Genomic DNA, 20862 nt, shown 5'->3' on the forward strand with positions numbered 1-20862 from the left:
GGAAATAATGCTTGAAAAACAAAATGCAAAGGAATTTACTAGGGCTAAAATGAAATTGTAGGACGTTACAGTATTGCAAAAAATATATATATGGTTTATTACTGCAATATATAAACCATGATCAAATTCAATACTCGCTCATGACTGATACGATATCAAAACCTTCTGCAATCCCGAACTGCACAAGATCATACATTACATTCATTAAAACAGCCAAATGAGAATGACCTGCTATGCTAATGTTTTAACAGCCCCACACACACACACACACACACACACACACACCCCAGGACAGCTCAGTAAATGAGCTTCTCATCTTCATGGGCATTGTGTACTGACCCGGAGCGAGACCTGAATCCTTCGTCTGCCTCCAGGACAATAAGAAAATGGAGTGTGAAATTGGAGGGGAGTATCTGCACATGGGGGCTGGAAACACAGTTGAAACAGTGTGTGTGTGTGCGTGTGTGTGTTTTTTTTTGCGTATGCATTTGTCTTACAGTCTAGGCAGAACAGAACAGAACACAACAGACCAGAAGCGAGACAATGCCTGCTTTCCAAAAACATTATGAGGACATGGGGGACTTACTAAACACACACACACACACACACACACACACACACACACACACACACACACACACAATTGCAAAAAAAAAAAAAAGAGAGGCAAGCCAAAAGTGGGTCAGTGTGTGTAAGATGAAGATCAATATCAGTATCTGTGGCATCCGAGATCCAAGAAGCAGCCACATGACCACATTTAACTTAATGTTTTTATCTTAAAAGTGCAAAAAAATATAATAATAATAGTAATAATAATAATAATAATAATAATAACTTTTTTATGATGGTGAAAAAAAGAAAGGAGCACTTACTAGTAAAGCACTTCATTTGCTTCATGTCTTTCATAACGCACGGTTTCACACATCATCCTGCAAAGAGTGAGAGAGAGAGACAGAGAGAGAGCGAGAGAGAGAAGGAGACAGAGAGACACACACAGAGGGAGAGACAGAGAGGGTCAGAGATAGAGAGAGGGTGAGAGACAGAGAGAGAGAGAGGGAGACAGAGAGAGACACACACAGAGGGAGAGAAAGAGAGACAGACAGAGAGAGAGAGAGAGACAGAGTGAGAGAGAGAGAGAGAGAGAGAGAGACAGAGAGGGATAGACAGAGAGAGACATAGAGAGAGACAGAGAGGGAGACAGAGAGGGAGACAGAGACAGACAGAGAAAGAGAAAGAGAGGGAGAGACATAGAGAGAGAGAGAGAGAGAGAGAGAGAGAGAGAGACAGACAGACAGACAGAGAGAGAGACAGAGAGGGAGAGACAGAGAGGGAGAGACAGACAGAGAGAGAAAGAGAGGGAGAGACATAGAGAGAGAGAGAGAGAGAGAGAGAGAGAGAGAGAGAGAGAGGGAGAGACAGAGAGGGAGAGAGAGGGAGAGAGAGAGAGAGGGAGAGAGAGAGAGAGGGAGAGAGAGAGAGAGACAGAGAGGGAGAGACATAGAGAGAGAGAGAACGTCACAGGCTGTGAAAGCTAATGCAGTTTGGCAGATGGCTCCACACAGTGTCATCACCGTCACTGTCTTCTTATTAAATAAACATTTTTTTAAAAACTCTGTATAAAAGGATGAAAGAACGCTGTTTGAAACAGACAGATCCTTTTTGCATTTAGGATTCGTTGCACTTTCTTCTTTTATTAACTGGATTAATGTCAGAGTGGGACACGTAAAGGCTCTACGTGTGGCGTTTTTCTGGGAAAATCCATCAACAACAAAATATATACATATATATACACACATACACACCCACACAATTTTGGTCAAAATTGTTTCAGGCTCTAACATTCTTTCACAACTTTTAGTAAATATTCTTCACCAAAATGAAATACATGTCAAAATATCCAAGATGCTTTTTGTTGTCACAACGGGAAAAGAAATACAATTTTAAATCCAATTTTTTTTTTCCCTTTTCAAATTTTAAAACGCTAGAATTTTACTTCTGGTTGAGACACACGCGAAAGAGAAACATATCTCAGTCCAGGAAAGTCTTCAGTCATCAAAACTATACATTGAAGATATCTAAACCGCAGTCCACACATACCTGAGAACGTTCACGCTGATCATACGTACGGTCCTCGACATTCACAGTGACCTGATTTTCATCAGCGTTTGACAATTTGTTCGAAAACGTGGTGAAATGTCAAAGTAACTAGAGCAACATTTCCTTTCAGTGCCTAACATTAACTGGTGAACGTAAACTAGTGGGCGGTGCCAGCGGCTAACATCCGGCTAAGCACGTCAGTCCCTCCGGGAATCTGCGGCGATTTTTTTTTTTTTTTGCGTTCGAAGGAAAAAAAAAAAACAAAAACAATCCAACTCCGTAATATTCGGAAGAGCTGAGAATTTTTCAAAATCACGGTTGATTTTGGCCAAGCCTCTTCGGTTCACGTGCGTTGAACATGAGTACAGCTAAAAGGTCTCATTCACCAACAAACGTCACAGCGAAAGACCAATTCGAGTTGTTTTCCAGTACAAAAAAAATAAATAAATAAAAAAATTAAAAAATTCAACAAATTAAAATAAATAAAAACGCAGCAAAATCGAGCATTTTTAACCGCAACAATCACAGAAAAAATATATATATATCTGCGAAAGCCTGTACAGACTTGGAAAGTTAACGTGAGAATACCGGGTAAAGCCGATGGATCTAAATGAATTCCCAGCTCCTGTTTTTATTTTTGATAAAGAAGATACAGATTCCATTAGTGGGGGGGGGGGGGGGTCGACCCAATACAGATGGCATTGTTTTTTTTATTTGTGACACGAGAACAACATGTCACACTTAAAAGCAAACCCTTCAATGCATTGTTCTTGAACCTTTTCGCTCAAAAACAAATCAACGGGTGTTGCTTTTTTTTTTTTAAATCAAGAATTAAAATCATGAAATCTTCATGTCGCACAAGCACGGCGGTGTCTATTCAGAGAGCCAGAGCATGCTGAGTTCTTACACTTACCTACTGAGGTAGACTAGGTTAGTACTATGATTCTATTCAATAGTCTATTTTTTCTCTTCTAAAAGCTCTTGAAATCTGAATTTTTCCATAAGCCTTGTATAAGTTATATAAGTCATAGCTGGTCGTTTTTTTTTTTTTTTTTTGGTTGTACCCAATGTTAGAAGCACATTTTCTCGACTGTAAAACTTTATGAAAAGAGCGCAGTGAACACTGAGGCTAGCTGAGGTAAACACCGTCATACCTCGTCACTCCACCAAACACCCAACCCTACCCCACCACCCCCCATTTCAAACATCACACACCTATAAGAAAGCAGGAATTCGCTTTTTATTTGATGATGTGGACTCTCACGTCACCGCAGATCAACACAACACATTCCTGACGCTACAATAAAATCAGAAACCACACGCTACTGGTGTTGAGAGTTCACATCAGGCATTCCTGAAGACGCCCGTAGACCAGTGAGGGGCCTCATAGGCCTCGAGGTTTGGAATGTTCTGGAACACCCAAGTCATGCGGTTTAGTGTTGTTGTTCCTGAAGCTAATCCGGTGGGAGGACATTCGATGACCTGAGAAAACTTTCGGAGAGGTTGAAACAACGAAAAACAAAATACTTTAATACTTTACTAAAGAAGATTTTCTGTATGTTTCACAGTGTAAAGTTTGATTCTTGGTTTGTTTGTTTTTTTTTTTTATCTTCACAGTGTTTCCGAAAAGATTTCATATAAAACCGGTCGTTTCTGAAGGCAGAAATGTTCTGGTGGAATCCTATGGAATTAAATTCGTGCCAAAAGTATTGGACGTAACTTTTCAAGAAACGGATACGCAATGAGAGAGAAGCAAAACGCTCTGAAACTGTAAACAGCGAACTCGGTGGCAACATTTATTTTATTTTATTTTTTTTTACATGGTCTTCAAATAAACGGCGTTCTTTGTTAAGAGTTTTCCAAGCTAAATTTTCGTTCACGCTCCACGAGATTACGTTCACCTCTCGTGTGGGCGGGGCTTAACAGCGGCTTAACGCTCTCCAAAATTCGCGCCACTGAAGACTTTCTACTTCCTGGTCAGGGAGCGGTCGATCCAAATCTCACTTTCCAATGAGAGTAAATCGCTGTTAAGCCCCGCCCACACTAGAGGTCTGTGCCAGAACGGCATTCATAAACAATAACTAGCAAAAACAAAGCTTAGAATACTGCTAATAAGGATGCTGTTTATTTGGACACCACGTTAAATATTTGACACCGAGTTCACGGATTTCAGTTTCAGAGAGTTTTTCTTCTCTCGTTGTATATTTTTGTTCGTTTCTTGAAAAGTTATGTTCAATACTCTCGTCAGAAAAATGGAATTCCAGGGAATCTATAGGCATTTGGTTTTTGCTTGACGCTAACTTTTTATGCTAACTAATTATGGTTTAATTATAGCTGTACAAAGTTTTTTACTTGCAAATTACCACCATATCTGAGGAAAACATTGATATTCCCAATACGTTTGCACTGCTTACACTGTCACTATACCTTCACAATGCGTATATACTGTGCACGCCTTACCAGCTGCATGCTAACCAAACAATTAGCCTTACTCTTTAGCTAGCTTCTATTCTTGGCATCTATATTCCTAGCAAGAATGTTTTCAAGTCTTTAAGCAAATGTATTACTTCTCTACCATCAGTTGAAAGCATGAGCTCACAGTTTCCAACTCAAGTGTAAGACACAGCACAAAATGGCCCCCAGTGCTTACTTTTCTGATGATCAAGCAGGTTTACGTGATTGTCTTGGGAATTTTTCTAGCGATCCCAATGATTCAAGATGTCTGTCACGCTGGTAAGCATGGAATATATTTCAACCTTAAATACGAATGTGGATACGTTATATAATATAGGTAGTGCGTCCACGAACATGCTGTGTGTTCCATCAGAAATTAGAAACACTATGATGAGCTCATATAGCTGATTTTTTTTTTTTTTTTATCGCATTACCACATATCTGTATGTGTGGGGAATTTATTATCATCATATACAAACTAACTTTACTACACATACCAGTGTAACACACATGATGAACATGATAGTGGGCGCTCACAGTTAGTGCTTAGAAACTAATTAGAGCCAATATTACGTCTTTATGAGTCGGTTATAGATTAAAAAGTCAGCTCTGAAGCACTCATAATGCCTCAAATGTTCTACAGGATATCATAAATGTAATCATAAATGTGATTACTATTTTATACAACTGCAGGACACACTGACTGGCACTAGGGGGCGCCAAACACTCACTCAATGAATAATAGAAAAACGTATTTGCTCGATTTGATGAGCTTCATTTGAATTGTTTCATATAGTAACAAATTTAATCTGAATAACCAAATGAACTGGTTTTATACTGGTTGAATTTGTACGTTTTTCTTTATTTCAAATTAATAAAGCGCCACAAATACCATTTCTGCCACTGGAGATTTTCTGTTATTGGATGTTACCATAATTATAAGCGTTCCCCAAAGTGTGTTTCTCTTTTGCATGTATTTCCACCACAACTAAAGTTCTAGCACATGAAATTCCGGTCGAATAACGTTTAAAAAATATATATACACACACACACACACACACACACATCATCATGCTTGTGCATTCTGACCCGTATATAAATAAATGTTAGCATTCAAATATTCATCCCAATCTGCAAATCCATCCACACACACGCTCACTTTTACCTTAGCTGATGTTCTCTTAGATTGGACAGCGCCTCCATACCGTGTAAATACGAATACACAATCTCCAAATCCTGCAGAGGAAACAGAACGAGAACAGAGATCAGTATCACTTCATCTCACACACACACACGTTATGGGTAAAGGGCTGCAGTCAGTACACTCTTGCGCTATAAGTGGGAGTGAGTCAATGGAATTAGAGGAATGTTCAAACACACAGCGTATGAGCAGTGCCAAAACTCCTCAGCGTAAATTCACAGAATTCAGTGTGTCCTTTATACTACACCGGACACGTCACTGAAAGCCCAGAATAAACATTGTGAAAACATTCACCTCGTTCAGACCTACAGAACGAGACAGGGAAATTTCTACTTTGCAGACAACCGATAGAATTATAAAACCGAGCAGAACACACACACACACACACACACACACACACACCGACTCAATATTAACACGATGCTTTAATAATAATCACGCCGTCGAAATAAAACACTCCGACTGGCTATCAGAGGCAAAAGATTTCTAAATGATTACTCTATACCAGGGGCGACAAACTCAATAAGAGGCAGACAGAGTGTGTGGTGCGTATGAAGTGTACACATAATATTAGAGCGATTAAAAATATCGGCCCTCTTCTAGAGTAATTACATCAGATCTATTTATTGGATCTGAAAAAAAAAAAACACTCATTTTGACTGGAAATTTCAAAATAATAAACATTTTTCTATCGATTTGTTCCTTGGTTAGATTTAAAAAATGTGCCATGTTTAAATTGAGGCCATTTAAAACAAAAACGCTGATGAAATTTTTTGCTGCGGTCGCTGTTAAGTTGTGAAACTTAGAGCACAAAATGCCTTCTTTATCCGTTTGCTTGAGGGGGTACAAACTTTTGCACTCGGCTGGAAATACAAAACAACGTACACAGTAGACGTAAGCAAAGAGGGGCGAGTTTTGTCTCTTACGCAATCTTATTTTATCGGAGCGCTCACAGGGTCCGAGTCGTTTTTTTGCGGAAAAATACAGAGTTTGAAAGGAAAGCACAAATGATCTCATGAGGAAGTAAATCCTCCACATACACAAACATCCACTTGGGGAAATGAGTGGTGCCTCGATGAGGCGAGTCACTGAGTGTGTGTGTGTGTGTGTGTGTGTGTGTGTGTGTGTGTGTGTGTGAGAGAGAGAGAGTGTTTGTGTGTGTGACAGCACACAGTGCTCCCTGTCCTTTCCCCATAGCCACACCGCTCTACAGCACTGGGCCACCTTTGTGCTCACAAAGGCATGCTGGGATAGCGGTGGGACAAAAGAGGCTCTGTCCTCACACACAGGCTCGATTTAGACTGCTTTCAGAGAGCCTATATTACAACACACAAAGGTGCTTCACTCACTCACTCTCACACACACACTGCTCACTAAATGTTAGCGTTATGATATTCTGACATACACACATGCTAAGACTTCCTTCGAATGAAACAGCACTTCCCGATAATAATCAGATTTAAATATTTTAAATGAAGTTCATGTTAAGTTACTATCACGTCGTGCTTCTTTTTTTCTTTTCCCGCAACACATCATCAAATCTCAGTTTAGAGACCTAGTAACATGGATAAGACTTGCCATTTTGCTTAAAGAAAGAAAAAGAGTCAGTATATGCGACACAGGGTTATAAATTGCACTCATGCAACATTTTTAAAGGGTTTCGACTTTAAAGGGTGAGCTCGGTCAGATCAGACATTTAATCATGTATATGAGAAGCGTCTCAGCCTGTGTCGCCACCTAGTGTTACTCCACAGAACTACAGTACTCTACATGCACATACTGTATATATAAAGAGAAAAAAATAATAATAAAATTAAACGATTCAGAATGCATCAGGACCCACGTCACACCCCTCTTCATCTCCCTCCACTGGCTTCCTGTAGCCGCCCGTATCAAATTCAAGGCCTTGATGCTCACGCACTGTACAAGACCTTGTCCGGAACAGCACCCCATTAACCTCTCCTAACACTCTCCTGAAGGCTTACGCTCCCTCACACAATCTGCAATCGGTTAACGACCGACGCTTAGTAGTGCATACTCAGCGTGGCTCAAGGTCCCTTTCCAGAACCTTCACACTAAGGTCTCTCTCTCTGTCTCTCGGTCTCTCCCCCTCTCTTTCTCTGTCTTTCTCTCACTCTCGCTGTCTCTCGGTCTCTCCCTCGTTGTCTTTCCCTCACTCTCTCTGTCTCTGTCAGTGCTGGAATGAACCTCCGACCTCAGTCCGGACCCCAGAACCTGTCACTATCTTCATAAAACTGCTAAAGACCCACCTCTTCCGTGAGCACGTAGCTAACCCCTAAAATACCAACCCCACGTTATTTTAAATAAATAAATAAATAAATAAATAAATAAAACTTACTCTGTCTAAACTGTGTTTATGTTTTGTGAGAGTTCTTCACGAGTCCCTTGTTTGTCCTGAGCAGTTAAACCGCCCACTGTTCTTCAGAAAAATCCTCCAGGTCCGGCACTTTCTTTACTTCTCCAGCATCTTCTACATATTTGACTCCTTTCCTTTAAACGGCGACTATATGATGTCGAGATCCGTCTTTTCACACCGAGGACGACTGAGGGACTCGTCTCGTACACGACTATTACACAAGGTGCAAACGTTCACTGATGCTCACGAAAGCGACACGATACATTAAGAGCCTGAGGGGGTGTAAACTTTTGAACAGATTGATCAGTGTAAACTGTTATTTTGTTTAAAGATCTTTTTTTTTTTTTTTTACATTTAGTACTGCCCTTCAGACTCCCAGAAGGCAAAATACTAACAATTTAATTACAGAGAGTTAATCAACACCTTCTGACCAATTAGAATCGAGAATTCTCTGATCAAATGTTGAATGGATTTAGGCTGGAAGTTAAAACTGGTTATACACACACACACACACACACACACACAACACCTAATAAATCTCCGGTGGTAATGAGTTTCAGAGTTTAGAGGCGTTTAATGAAACAGCTTGTTAATTGTGCTACTGGGAGTTGGATAGAATATTCAGTATATAAATAAGTACACGATGTAGAGAAAGTGCACAGACTTGCCACTAGATGGCAGTCACGTCAAGCTTTTTTCAGTGGCTAGAACAAAACAAAAAGCAAGAGGGGGATTTTAAAAAAAAGATTTAAAAAAAAAAGAGCTTTCTTTTTCTCCTAAAAACACTTCTGAATACAACACGGAAAGAATGTATGGAACCCTGTTTCGTTAGCCTGACGTCCATCGTTCACATTCAGTCCTTCACTTCCTTCTACTCCCTCTCAGATAAATAACAAGACGCAAACAAGACCTCAGCCTTAATCCACTGTGGTATTTAAAAACAGCATTTATACATCATTCCTTCTCGTTCTGATCTGAAATAAATCCAGTGCCTTCAAGACGTACGTGTTGGACCGGTGAGCTCAGAAGGTGGCCGATGTAACCGGTGCTGTCTGAGGTCGTGATGTCAAGCAATTATGACAAATACTGAATCGAGGTAATTGCCTGGGCTGTGATTACGAGCCAAGTGATACTCAGGAGCACGAAGCTCCAAAGACAGACGCTTCCACATATAACACGCCCACCCACAAACTCCTATCTGTACACACACACACACACACACACACACCAAATCCAGACTGAACAAGCGCTACATCTTAGTTTGCCAAATCTGTACCGCTATCTTTTCCCCTCAGTCAATCATGTCTTCTCTCTTTCTACCATGAAGAAAGAAAGAAAAACATCTGGGAGGAGTTTTCAGAATAATACGCACTATTCACAACATGATTGATACTAATCCACAACTTGAACTTGATAGCGCCTTGGTGTTCATGACGGTGCTTGATAAGGTCTGTTGTCTAACAAGCTCTGGGTTCTTCCAGGAACATATAATGATTGTATTATACATAAACGATGAATTATAATGATTTTCAGCCCACTTCAGTACTGTGTGGTGTTTTGTGTAGACTCATGGCATATAATCCCAATCTAGTCCATTTCAGTTCCAGGTTGGAACACTACAAAATGTAAAATAAATAAATAAATAAAGTCAAGGGGGTGAATACTTGTGCACGGCAAGGTAATAGTTCTAGAAGCGTCGCATTGATCCGTCTTCATATCTCTGCCTCACGTTCAATGACTTCCTCTCGAAGGTCCTCTGGGACAACAGACGCTCCGTGGCCTGTGATTGGTCAAACACAGAAAGCTAAGATCTTTCTTAAGTGGCCACACCTAATTGGCCCTGCTCCTCCCCCCCCCACCCCCCAACACACACACACACACACACACACACACACACACCCCATACGCCGGGCTGCGGTTACCGTGGTAACAAGACAAGTAGCAAGGCCCTTAGAGACCAAAACAGTGAGGGGGATGTTGAAAACCCCACGGACGAGAGCAACACTTCAGCAGGGGCCTCCGTTCACTCGAGCTGTTAGAAAGCTTCCTAAAAAACGCACGTAGTACCTCGGTTTAATCTTTAAATCCGACACAAAGTGTACACTAAAAAAAAATGTTTCTGCGTAAAACTACTCAAAGTATTTCATTCCTGATTGGAGCTTTAAAAAAAAACAAAAAACGCATATATTATGCGGAAGAAGAAAAAAGGGCAGAAATTAACAGCCAAATGTCACGTAACGTGGTTCGAGGTACCACGGTAACCATGGCGACCTTCGCCTTAAACATCAACAAACAGGATGGTAAGGGGATTATTACTGTATTTCTGTGCTGAGAGACTGAACGGGAAGCTTCGTGGAAGCATTCGGCTTTTTCAACCCTCTACTGCATGAAAAAACTTTTTGTTATGTTTTTTGTATTACTTGAATTAGTTAAAGTAATATAAATATATAAAAACATTTAGGAAAAAAAAAACATTTTTTAGGTGGGGTAGCTGGTAAATGTGCAATGGTGGAAACTATAGTGAGATATCTCACACACACACACACACACACATATATATACATACATACATACACATACATATATATAGAGAGAGAGAGAGAGAGAGAGAGAGATAGAGATATAGATAGATAGTCAAATAACAACAAATAGAGAACACAGAAATAACAAAATGTCTGACATGGCACTTTTTTGTTGAGTCAAAAGTTAAAGCCCCCTTTTTCTATTTACATCGGAAAATAGGAGTTTTGTATTATTGCCTGTCAATTATTGGAGATAAATGAATTGCAACAACACGCAGTAAAAAAAAAAAGAAAGAAAGAAAAAAAGAAAAGAAAAGGAAAATCTTCTGCAATTCTCCTAATAACAATAATACTTGTTTTTTCCAGAACAAAATAAAAAGTCATTTTAAACAATGTGTATTTTCTTCAGTAATAAATGTGTGCGCTATTTACTACTAAAACACTTCCACGTTCTTCTGAATCATTATGCTAACCGTAGCACCAGCACCGAGGTTCGTGTCTCAGCAGGGTTACGGACGTTAGCGTGTCCAGAGCTGTGCTGTATCTCTGCTCGGCGCTGACAGCTTTCCTCATTAGAGCCATTCATCTCCTCACCACATGCCTAATTCTGCTAAGCTAACAGCCCTCATCTGCCAGCCAGACGACTACACTTGTTGTGCTTTAAAGCTAAATCAAATGTTTCTTAAAACCTTATCTGTTCCTGTTGCGTTTTATAACCTTCGGTGAATTCAGGCTTCTCGGGGAGGTATTTTGAACTCGGATAGATTATGCTGAACGCGATAATTCCTGATCTTATGCAATTTTATCTAGGAACGAGAACGAACATAAAATTAGATGTGTTGTGTAGCACATACAGCATGCAACCTATTTCAAATCAGTGTGAAACAAACTGTGTGGGGGAAAAAAAATATTTAAATATCGGTTTATTCGCTAACAGTCATCTCGGACGCTCAGGCAACCGTGTGGAAGATAACGGTGGTAAATGGTTCAATCAAGGGGCGGGGTGAATGCTAACGGTGTGAATGCTAACAAATACTAATAAAACAGACTTTACACTTTAGGCCACGGTTCTTTTACTTTAAGTCGACTCGCGAGCTCAGGAAAGGAAGCGCGCATGTCTCAGTGCTCAGTGCTCGCAGAAGTGAACTGTACTCCCAAGCAACATTTTCTCTGTACACTCGCTTCACTGTTTCATGTTCGGGGCTGTTACCACGGTAACGCCGTTAAACCATCACCGGACACAGGCCTAGCTGTAACTGACATCAGATTACAACTAACTAACAAACAACTGACAAACTACAGTCGAGGTCATAAGTTTACGTACGCCTTGCAGAAATGTTCATTTTAAAAAAATAATAATAACAATAATTCCCTTGTTTGTCCTGAACAGTTCTTCAGAAAAATCCTCCACGTCCCGCACATTCTATACTTTTCCAGCATCTTCTGCACATTTGACAGCATCTACGATGTCGAGATCCATCTTTTCACACCGAGGACGACTGAGGGACTCGTACACGACTTTTACAAAAGGTGCAAACGTTCACTGATGCTCGAGAAGATAACACGATACATTAAGACCTATGCCGGGGGGGGGGTGCAAACTTTTCAACAGGATGATCGGTGTAAATTGTTATTATGTTCATTTAGTAATGTATTAATGTATAAACGTATAACCTCAACTGTAGCTTGCTCTGTAGATTTGGTTTATTATTATAAACCAATAAAGATTGGTGTAAAAACAGTATTTAAAAAAAAAAAATGTATAAAGTATATAGAAATAGACACGTTGTTGTTTTTAGGTACACTGCAACTCTGGAATGTGAAATATTTCTGATACAAATCGGCTAATATTCACTACATGGAGAAATTCCAGGATATACAGAGAGCCAGTTTTGCTTCTGACTGTCTCAACATGCAAACTAATAACAATTCAATAATGCGCATAAACGCGATTGACAATTACAACAATGAGCAATAGTGTCTTAGTGGTTAAGGTTCTGTGCTGCAAACCAGAAGGTTGTCAGTTTGAATACCAGGATTGACAGAGCGCCTCAGTTGAGACCTTAATGGAACCCAAGTCTTCATCTGTAGGCGTAGATCAGATTCTCTTGCATTGAAATTGCACGATTTTAATACAAAAAAAAAAAAAAATGGCTTCCAATTTAGCAAAGGTTACTAATCTCCATTTATTTAAGCACCATTCATCCCTGGGAAATGTAGCGACAAAAATTTTGGCTTAAACGATCAACAAATTGTCACTTTTTCCTTCCAGTACCCACGCGCAAACACGTTTTTCCCCGACAAAAACGTTTCACTCCACTGAACACGGCACAACAGACAGATCCAAATTTGAAAGAATACAATGTAGCACTTTTTAATTAAACCCCAGAGATCCGTGTTGCTTGACGGAAAGAGACTGGCGGTCACCTGAGAATAGGAATCCGCCCGGAAAGGGTGCTAACGCTAGCACTAAGACGCTTTTGTTATTAGCTCGAAGAGATATGGCGACGTTTCCTGTAAGCCGATGGGAAAACGAGCCGCAGCCATGAGAACGTGAAGTGCTTGGTGCGATCAGTACAGCCTGGACACCTGTTACACCATGTGCCAACCTTACCGTCAGTCACCCGCTCGCTCCGGCGTCCTGTACTTGTGAGCAAGTTGTATATTGGCCTGTCCTTGAATCTCGATCGACAGCCACTACATGCCTTTAGGATATTTTTAGTCATTGTCAGGCACGCAACAGAAGGTGGAGCCTTTGCATACAAAAGCAAGGTCAGCAGTTGGAGTAACAGCGCATACGCACGTGAAGGACAGCAGTCCCAGCACAGCGCTGTCGAATTCTTGATTCCGATGGGTCGAGAAAGTGTTGATTCATTTTCTAAAACAGCAGCTCTGACCGTAGTTCCGACTGCAAGGTTATTAACAACACACTCACCCTGATAGGTTATCATTTCTACAATGACAAAAAAAAAAACATTACATACAACATTAAATATAACTATGACCTCATTTGAAAAATTGTGTGTCATTATTTTTATTTAAAAAAAATTTGTAATCATTGATCAAATTGCTGGGATATAAGAGGAATGAAACACTATGGAGAATGGTGTAATGTGAAAATAATCAACATTGGGGTGTTAACAGTAACTCTGCAACATCATACCACCCCACTGTTGATTATTTTCCAGGCCCCCACCCACCCCACAAAGGTTGTTTTCCTTAATGAATTTCTGAACATCTTTCTTTTCACCGAAGGTTGGAAACAAATATCCCACAAACACCACAAGATGAAGAGAAAAAGCAAAAAAGAAAAAGAGTTACCTGTAAAAGCACACATTAAGAATATTAATATAATATTAATAAAGAGCTACGCTTCTATCTCAGTTCTAGGTTGACTTTAGAAAGTAGCGAATTTAGAATTATCGTAACGTTATCAGTAATATCAGCCACGTATAAAAGGTATCAAAGGTTTAAGGAGAACGCTGTATAATGGACTATGATAACGCTACACAAACAGGACAAAAACTAAACTAGACTTGAACATGAAAAAGTCTCTGAAGCGCTCAGAACCAGAAGAAAAAATTAATAACGTAATAAAAAATTTTAAAGAGAGAGAGAAAAAAAAAAAAAATCATTCTAGTACACGAGTTATATTTGAAAATGCTTTTTATATAGTTAGGCCTGTCCCGATAATTACATTATCGACTTATTGTACGATATACGTACGTGACTTCGATCGTTTCTGCCGACCTCGATATCGCCCACTGTGTCTACGTGCGTGTTTGTCTACATTTAGAATGAAATGTCATCAACATTTTATCCGTCCGCGTGCTGCTTCTGTCCTCTCGTCTGCTCTAGGGCTGTCAAATGAAAAATTCCGACTTCGAATATGCGTTGAATTTAAGATAAAAATAAATAAATAAACGCACCTTCCGATGCAAAAACTTTGTGCATTGGTACTTAAGATGTGCCACAAACATTAGCGTCGATTTTAACTAAAACGTACTGTGGGGGGAAAAAAAAACGACATGCAGGATATTAACAACGCACTAACGATGCTTTTTTGAAGAAGAAAAATCTAGAAAGAATAGTTCTAGTGTATGAAATAATCCAGTCGTAGTCAGTAAGGTCGGGGACTGAGCCGCTTCAGCTGCGTGAGCTGGAGCTGGACAGTGAACGAACGGCGGCGAAATGAAGCGCGGGTTAATGAACTCGTCCAAACGCATCCTATACACATACGAGACTGATCAGACTTTTTACATACATCATCAACCAAAGTCTGAATATTCTTAAGAATTAAACGCTCATTGCTCTTTAAAAGGTTGTACTTGCACTATCATGCCGTTATATTATTATATCAGTGGCATAAAACGGTCTTAAAATGACAATAATATCGTTTATCGCGATTATTCCCGGGACTGTTTATACCGATTTTGCTTTAAGTAGGCAGTGCTCACACGCCAACCCATACACGTTCTCTTCCTCGCCGTCGTATACGATTCAATTCACGAGGGAATGCTGTGAACCTGCTGGCCTTGTCAGTCTCTCAGCAGAAGTAAATCAGCAGGGAGACCAAAACACAGCAGCTTTTTGCTTCAAATTAGAAAAGCTCGAGTTATTCTGCAAGAGGAGGGTTTTCTCACTATCACTTCTTTTTTTTTTCTCGCAGCAGCACACAGCCAAGCCTCCTGATGCATGTGCCGACACAAAAAAAAAAACAAAAAAAACCCCCACTGTTAATTAAAAGAGAGAGAAACTCATCCGGGGTCCTCCGTCTCTTCATCTTTTAATTAGAGCCGAGACAGAGGCATCGAATCCGGCATCTGGTGCAAGAAAAGGATTGCAAGACTGGCATATGTTGTTAGTTTATGAAGCTTCCAAAAACCAACGATTCCAGTTACAGACAGGAAGTGATTACACAGCAGACAATGATCAATGGTGCAGGATCGGTGTGATAAATCAGCCTTCGCACAGGCAACATCTCGCAGCCAGGCGTCGCTTTCACACGGCGCTGCACAGAAGCCCGAGTCCTGCCAGAAGCTGCATTATTCATGCCTATAACGGGTGTAAATTATTGATAGAGATGCTCCACTTTGTCAGCGTCAAGGCAGATCATCTGATTATCTTTGCATCTTCCCTGCATGACCCTCAAAAAGAATCCAGGATTAACCCTATCATGGTGCGTTGTGTGTCAGTTTCCCATCTCGAACACTTAACTGTGAACGTTGAAGGAGGTTGTGGGCTGACAAGTGACACGAACAAAAAAGTAAAAATGCTGCCTTACCTTTTCAAATTGCTCATTTTACTTTACAAGGTGTGCTGCTTGACTCTCTGGAAAGCAACTTGGGGGGGAAAAAAAATAATAAAAATGTGGCTGAATCTCAAACGGTGTTCTATCAGCCATGTAGTGCACTAGGTAGGGTGTACACTACCACTATGTAGCACCCTACATAGTGAACCATTGGGGATTTGGCCTGTTGGCGTAGCTCTCTGAAACAACATTTATTCTTTGTTCTGACTGTTCGAATGTTGGTGGTCCACATCATCCATCCATCCATCCATCCATCCATACCGCTTATCCTACAGGGTCGCAGGGGAGCCTGGAGCCTATCACAGGGAACTCGGGGCACGAGGCGGGGGACACCCTGGACAGGGTGCAAAGCCATCGCAGGGCACAATCGCGCACGCATTCACACACTCTCCGGACAATTTGGAAACGCCAATCAGCCTGCAACGCATGTCTTTGGACTGGGGAGGAAACCGGAGTACCCGGAGGAAACCCCTGAAGCATGGGGAGAACATGCAAACTCCGCACACACCGGACAGGACGGAGGTGGGATTTGAACCCCAAACCCCGGAGGTGCGAGGCAACAGTGTTAACCACTAACCACTGGAGACTGGAGCTTCTCTTCTGAACAGATATTTTACTCGTGTCGGCAGAAAAGTAGCAAAAACTCACAGATTGTACAAAATCTGTTCTGAACGCAAATGCTGGGGTTAAACATTGCTGGCCGTGTCCAAAATAAGGTGGAAAATAAGATTTACACAAGGTGGGGGGAAAAAACTACTCAAAAACATGGTCTATCCTGATCCGAGAGCATAACAGAGCTAGAGAAGATATTTTAGAAGAAGCAGAAGAAACCTTTATTTTTCAAGTGTAAATTACAGCACAGTGAGATTCTTTTCTTCGCATATCCAGCTTGTTAGGAATTTGGGGTCAGAGCGCAGGGTCAGCTATGATACGGAGTCCCTGGAGCAGAGAGGGTTAAGGGCCTTGCTCCGGTGCTGAGGTTTGAACCCCCAACCTTCTGATCAGTAACCCAGAGCCTTAAGCATTGTTTTTCGCAGCCTGTTAGGAAGCTGGGGTCAGAGCGCAGGGTCAGCCCTGATGCAGCCTAGAGTTAAGGGCGTTGCTCGAGGGCACCACACTGGCAGTTTGGCCACTAGAGGCTGAGGCTTGACCCACCAACCCTCTGAGCAGCGACCCAGAACCTTAACCGTTGAGCCCGCACTGCCCTAAATATCTAGGATAATATTGTGTATTATACTCGACAGCTGATTATCATATAATTTGCGTCTTGAGCAGCAAGCGTTCTATGCATTCAAAAGTCGATGAAATAAAAGAAAGAGCGATCTTATAAAATCTCTATGCCAATACAACCTCTCTGAACCTCGCAACAGAGCAGCCAAGCCAAGAGCAGGACAGAGAACATCTCATTAAGGCTCCTAACAGATGCGAGCTCTGGCGTCATCGTATAGCACAACACACACTTGTGTTAAATAATTCAGCATGAGGAGGCGGGAGGCTGCAGGCTGCAGAGTCCAAGACGACGGAGAAGAAATACACAAGAGCTTCTCCACCCCTGCTGTCTTCTCTGCCCATCTGAAATACATCCATTAATATCTAAACTGTGGGTTTTGATCAGTTCGCCGACATCTGAGTTGCAAAGGTTTCAAAGGTACTTGGATGGACTGGAACAACGGGAAACGTAAACGCTGAGCGGAAGTTAAATCCTCGTTTCAGGACGTGCCGACCAAGAGGTATTAAACTGCACCGAATCCCGAGAACCTTACTGATTATGAATCGGTGGTGCTCTATTCGATCTCAAGGGCCGAATAAAATCTATGCAATCTCAAGGATTTAGCGTCCTGCATGATTGTGATTTTCAGCACAGACAAGCATTTCATACAGTCAGGCAAAACAATTTATATGATCACAATATTGCAATAAAAAAAATTTTATGATTCTACTGATTATGCGATGTTTCTGTCTGCCAGAGTACTGAATTACGGCCAAGAAGGACTACGTTCAAGTCATGCCTTCAAATCGGTTCGTCCTCATGATGCTTAATGAACGCGACAGACTTTAGCTGTTCCCTAATAATGTAACTGGTGCATCCTTAACACCTCGATCCCATATCCTTCAATCCGTGACCTGGAACTCGATCAAAAACGTCCAAAAATGCTCGATTTTGCTGCAGCTTTTTTCACAATTCACAGATTTTTAGCGTTTTTTTGTTGTTGTTTTTGCGGAAAACTACATGAATTTCGTACGGTCTTCCGCAGTGATGTTTGTTGGTAAACGAGACCTTTCAGCTGTACTCGTGTTCGACGCACGTGAATCGAAGCGTGCTTTCGCCGAACGCGCGTCGTGACGACGTCACATCTGCGGAAAATTTTAGAAACATCGCAAGCTCCTCCTACCGCAAGCTTCATTTCTGCAATCGCAAAAAAAAAAAAAAAAAAAAAGCACGAAATCCTAGAGACTGTCCAAGGAAGGATATCGTACTGCGTGCTGAACATAATAAATGACACAAAATAATATTTAAATAATTATATATATAATATTTAAATAACCGTAGAGGCTATAATATGAACATTTTAATCGTGTGATATTTTAACTGATTTTTGCTTTAAAGTGACACATCGGTGAACAGGAACATCTGATTTAGCGTCTTTGTTTCTTATACCTTTCAGCCCTTTTTTCAAATCCGTAGAGGAAGGAGCTAAGACACAAGGAAGCGAAGCAAGGGGGAGGGGGGGGACGAGGAAGCGTAATTTGAGAAATGAGACTCGCCAATCATCTTAGAACGAGAACACTCAAAAATGCTGTCTCTCTAGCTCTTCTACCATATTCTAGATGAGCAAATTTTTCCCCAGTGTGTATCTCTCGTACGTGTTTATTTTTGGGCTTGTGTTTGACCAACAGCTCTGACATTCCAGCTAGAGGTGAGAGATTTCCCCACGTTCTGGACCGCAAGCGACCGCAATTTCTGCTTTGTGGGAGAAAACATTCAAAGAACGCGGAGCTTTCGACAGCATCACGGCACTCGCAGCTGGGAACGGAGCCAAGTAGCCCGGCAGATAACATTTGCCCTTTCCGTGTCACACAAAGTAAACCAACACTCGCGTTGCATGAGTCAACATAGTCTTACATAACACACAAACTTAACTGGAAGCATTTTCAGAAATAAACCAAAACCCAGCTGCTATCTGCAAGCAGGTAAAAATAGAAATGAGTTTGAGAGCTAACAGGCTAGTGAGCTTGGATACCGGTTTACACAATTTAATAGTCTAACGTCAGCTAGCGTTCTAGCCGACTAAATAACAGTCTTTATGTTGCTTTCTATCCAACATAGCTACTGCTTTACACAACATTATAGTAAGCGTTTATTTAGCTTGCTAGCAAACCTGACTAACTGTTTTAACTATATATGCGATAGCCTCAATTTAGCTAGCTTTGTAGCAACCTTATCTACTGGCTTACAAACACATAATAGTTTAATGTTAGATTGACTGCTAGCAAACCTGCCTAACTGTTTTAAATACATTACAGTCGGCCTTGCTTTAGCTAGCTTGCTAGCAACCTTGACTTGTAGTTTACACAATAGTCGAACGTCAGCTAGCTTTCTAACCAACCAGGCTACTGTTTTACACAATACACTAGCCTACAGTAATAGTCTAATGTTAATTCGATTGTTAGCGATCCTGGCTAACCGTTTTCACCTCATATGAGTTGCCATCATTTTAGCTAGTTTGCTAGCGACCTTGACTTCTAGCTAACACAAAATAATAGTCAAATAATATCAGCTAGCTTTCTAGCCAAGCAGGCTAGACATGCTGCTTTACATGATATAATCGTGTACCTTATGTTATGTAGGTAAAACCGTTAGCCATGCTTGTGAGCAATCTATGTTGGCCTAAATTCAGTTAACCTTGACTAGTTAAAATGTGTTTTTAGATGTGCTAGCTTTCTAGCTAACCTGGCTACTACGTTACACAACGTAAGCCTCATGTAAGGACGTCTGCTAGCAAAATAGTGGGGGATATGTCAAATAGTGGGGGATTAGCTAAGCTTAGACTTTACCACAAACATTACCACAGTATTGTGTTTAGGTAGCTAGCTCGCGTAACTATAACGTTGCTAAGACGTGGTTCTGTTTTTGTTTTGGTTTTTTTTCCATGATTATACATGCAAGTAGATAAACTAAACTATGTACCCCGTGCGAGTTCTTCTCTGTGGGGGAAAAAAAAAAACCCAAGAAAAGAGTTCAAAATGGGCATCCAGGCACAATTAGCCTGCAGGCTATGCTATGGAATTGCTTTAACAGTTAGCATGGGCAAAAATTAAGATGCCGCTGCGTCAGAGATCTGAAAGGTCAAGCAATGGAGGATCCAGAAGCAACTACAGCATCCCTGCTTGACCTAAAACATAATCAACAAACAGAAAACGGGCTAATGTGATAAACCTGGTGGAGGATAAGTCAGGGCACGTCGTCCTTTCTCTTCCCTCAAAACTAAGTGCACAATCATGTACGTGCACCACCGAGACAAAAAACAGCCTGTGCTTTATAAAATCTAATTTATTGTTAATTAGTCCTGGGATTTAAACTCCAGTGTTTTTGGTCTTTAGTATTTAGCAAAGAGCCACTTTGAGATTAGCCAAATAAAGAACAAGTGCAGTTCCTCCTACTGGAGCCGTTTTATTTCTTTATAAAGCACCTTGGTTGCTGAGGAACAGCCAGACAAAGCATTGTGCTTTAGAGTATTCAAACTATTTGGCTGCATATTTCAGGCCCGTGGGGTTCAAAGTCTGCTTCCTTTAAAGCACAGACACAAAGAGAAACCATTTAATATGCATAAAAAATCAACACAATCTCCTATCCTAAGAGAATAAAATGATGTGAGTAGATATAGATGCAGATTTGAAT

The 20862-nt window shown here is 40.9% G+C and overlaps 1 protein-coding gene and 1 long non-coding RNA gene across 4 annotated transcripts in view; both read right to left on the reverse strand.

Moving 5' to 3' along the window:
* rapgef2b (Rap guanine nucleotide exchange factor 2b) overlaps nt 1–20862 on the reverse strand; it is a 124571-nt gene that overhangs the window by 83106 nt on the left and 20603 nt on the right. For all 3 annotated transcript variants that reach the window (XM_053631790.1, XM_053631789.1, XM_053631788.1), the window contains exons 2-3: nt 5717–5787; nt 873–929 (exon numbers count right to left, since the gene is read on the reverse strand). In XM_053631790.1, coding sequence (XP_053487765.1) covers nt 873–929; nt 5717–5787 — 128 coding nt within the window. The remainder of the gene's footprint in view (nt 1–872; nt 930–5716; nt 5788–20862) is intronic.
* On the reverse strand, nt 6416–16646 carry LOC128611921 (uncharacterized). The gene is made up of 3 exons (XR_008386639.1): nt 10052–16646; nt 9135–9909; nt 6416–8340 (listed from the first exon to the last, which is right to left on the reverse strand). It is a non-coding gene; the product is annotated as an uncharacterized LOC128611921 (long non-coding RNA).

Source organism: Ictalurus furcatus, chromosome 8 (genome assembly GCF_023375685.1).
Source record: "Ictalurus furcatus strain D&B chromosome 8, Billie_1.0, whole genome shotgun sequence".
Classification (NCBI taxonomy): Eukaryota; Metazoa; Chordata; class Actinopteri; order Siluriformes; family Ictaluridae; genus Ictalurus; species Ictalurus furcatus.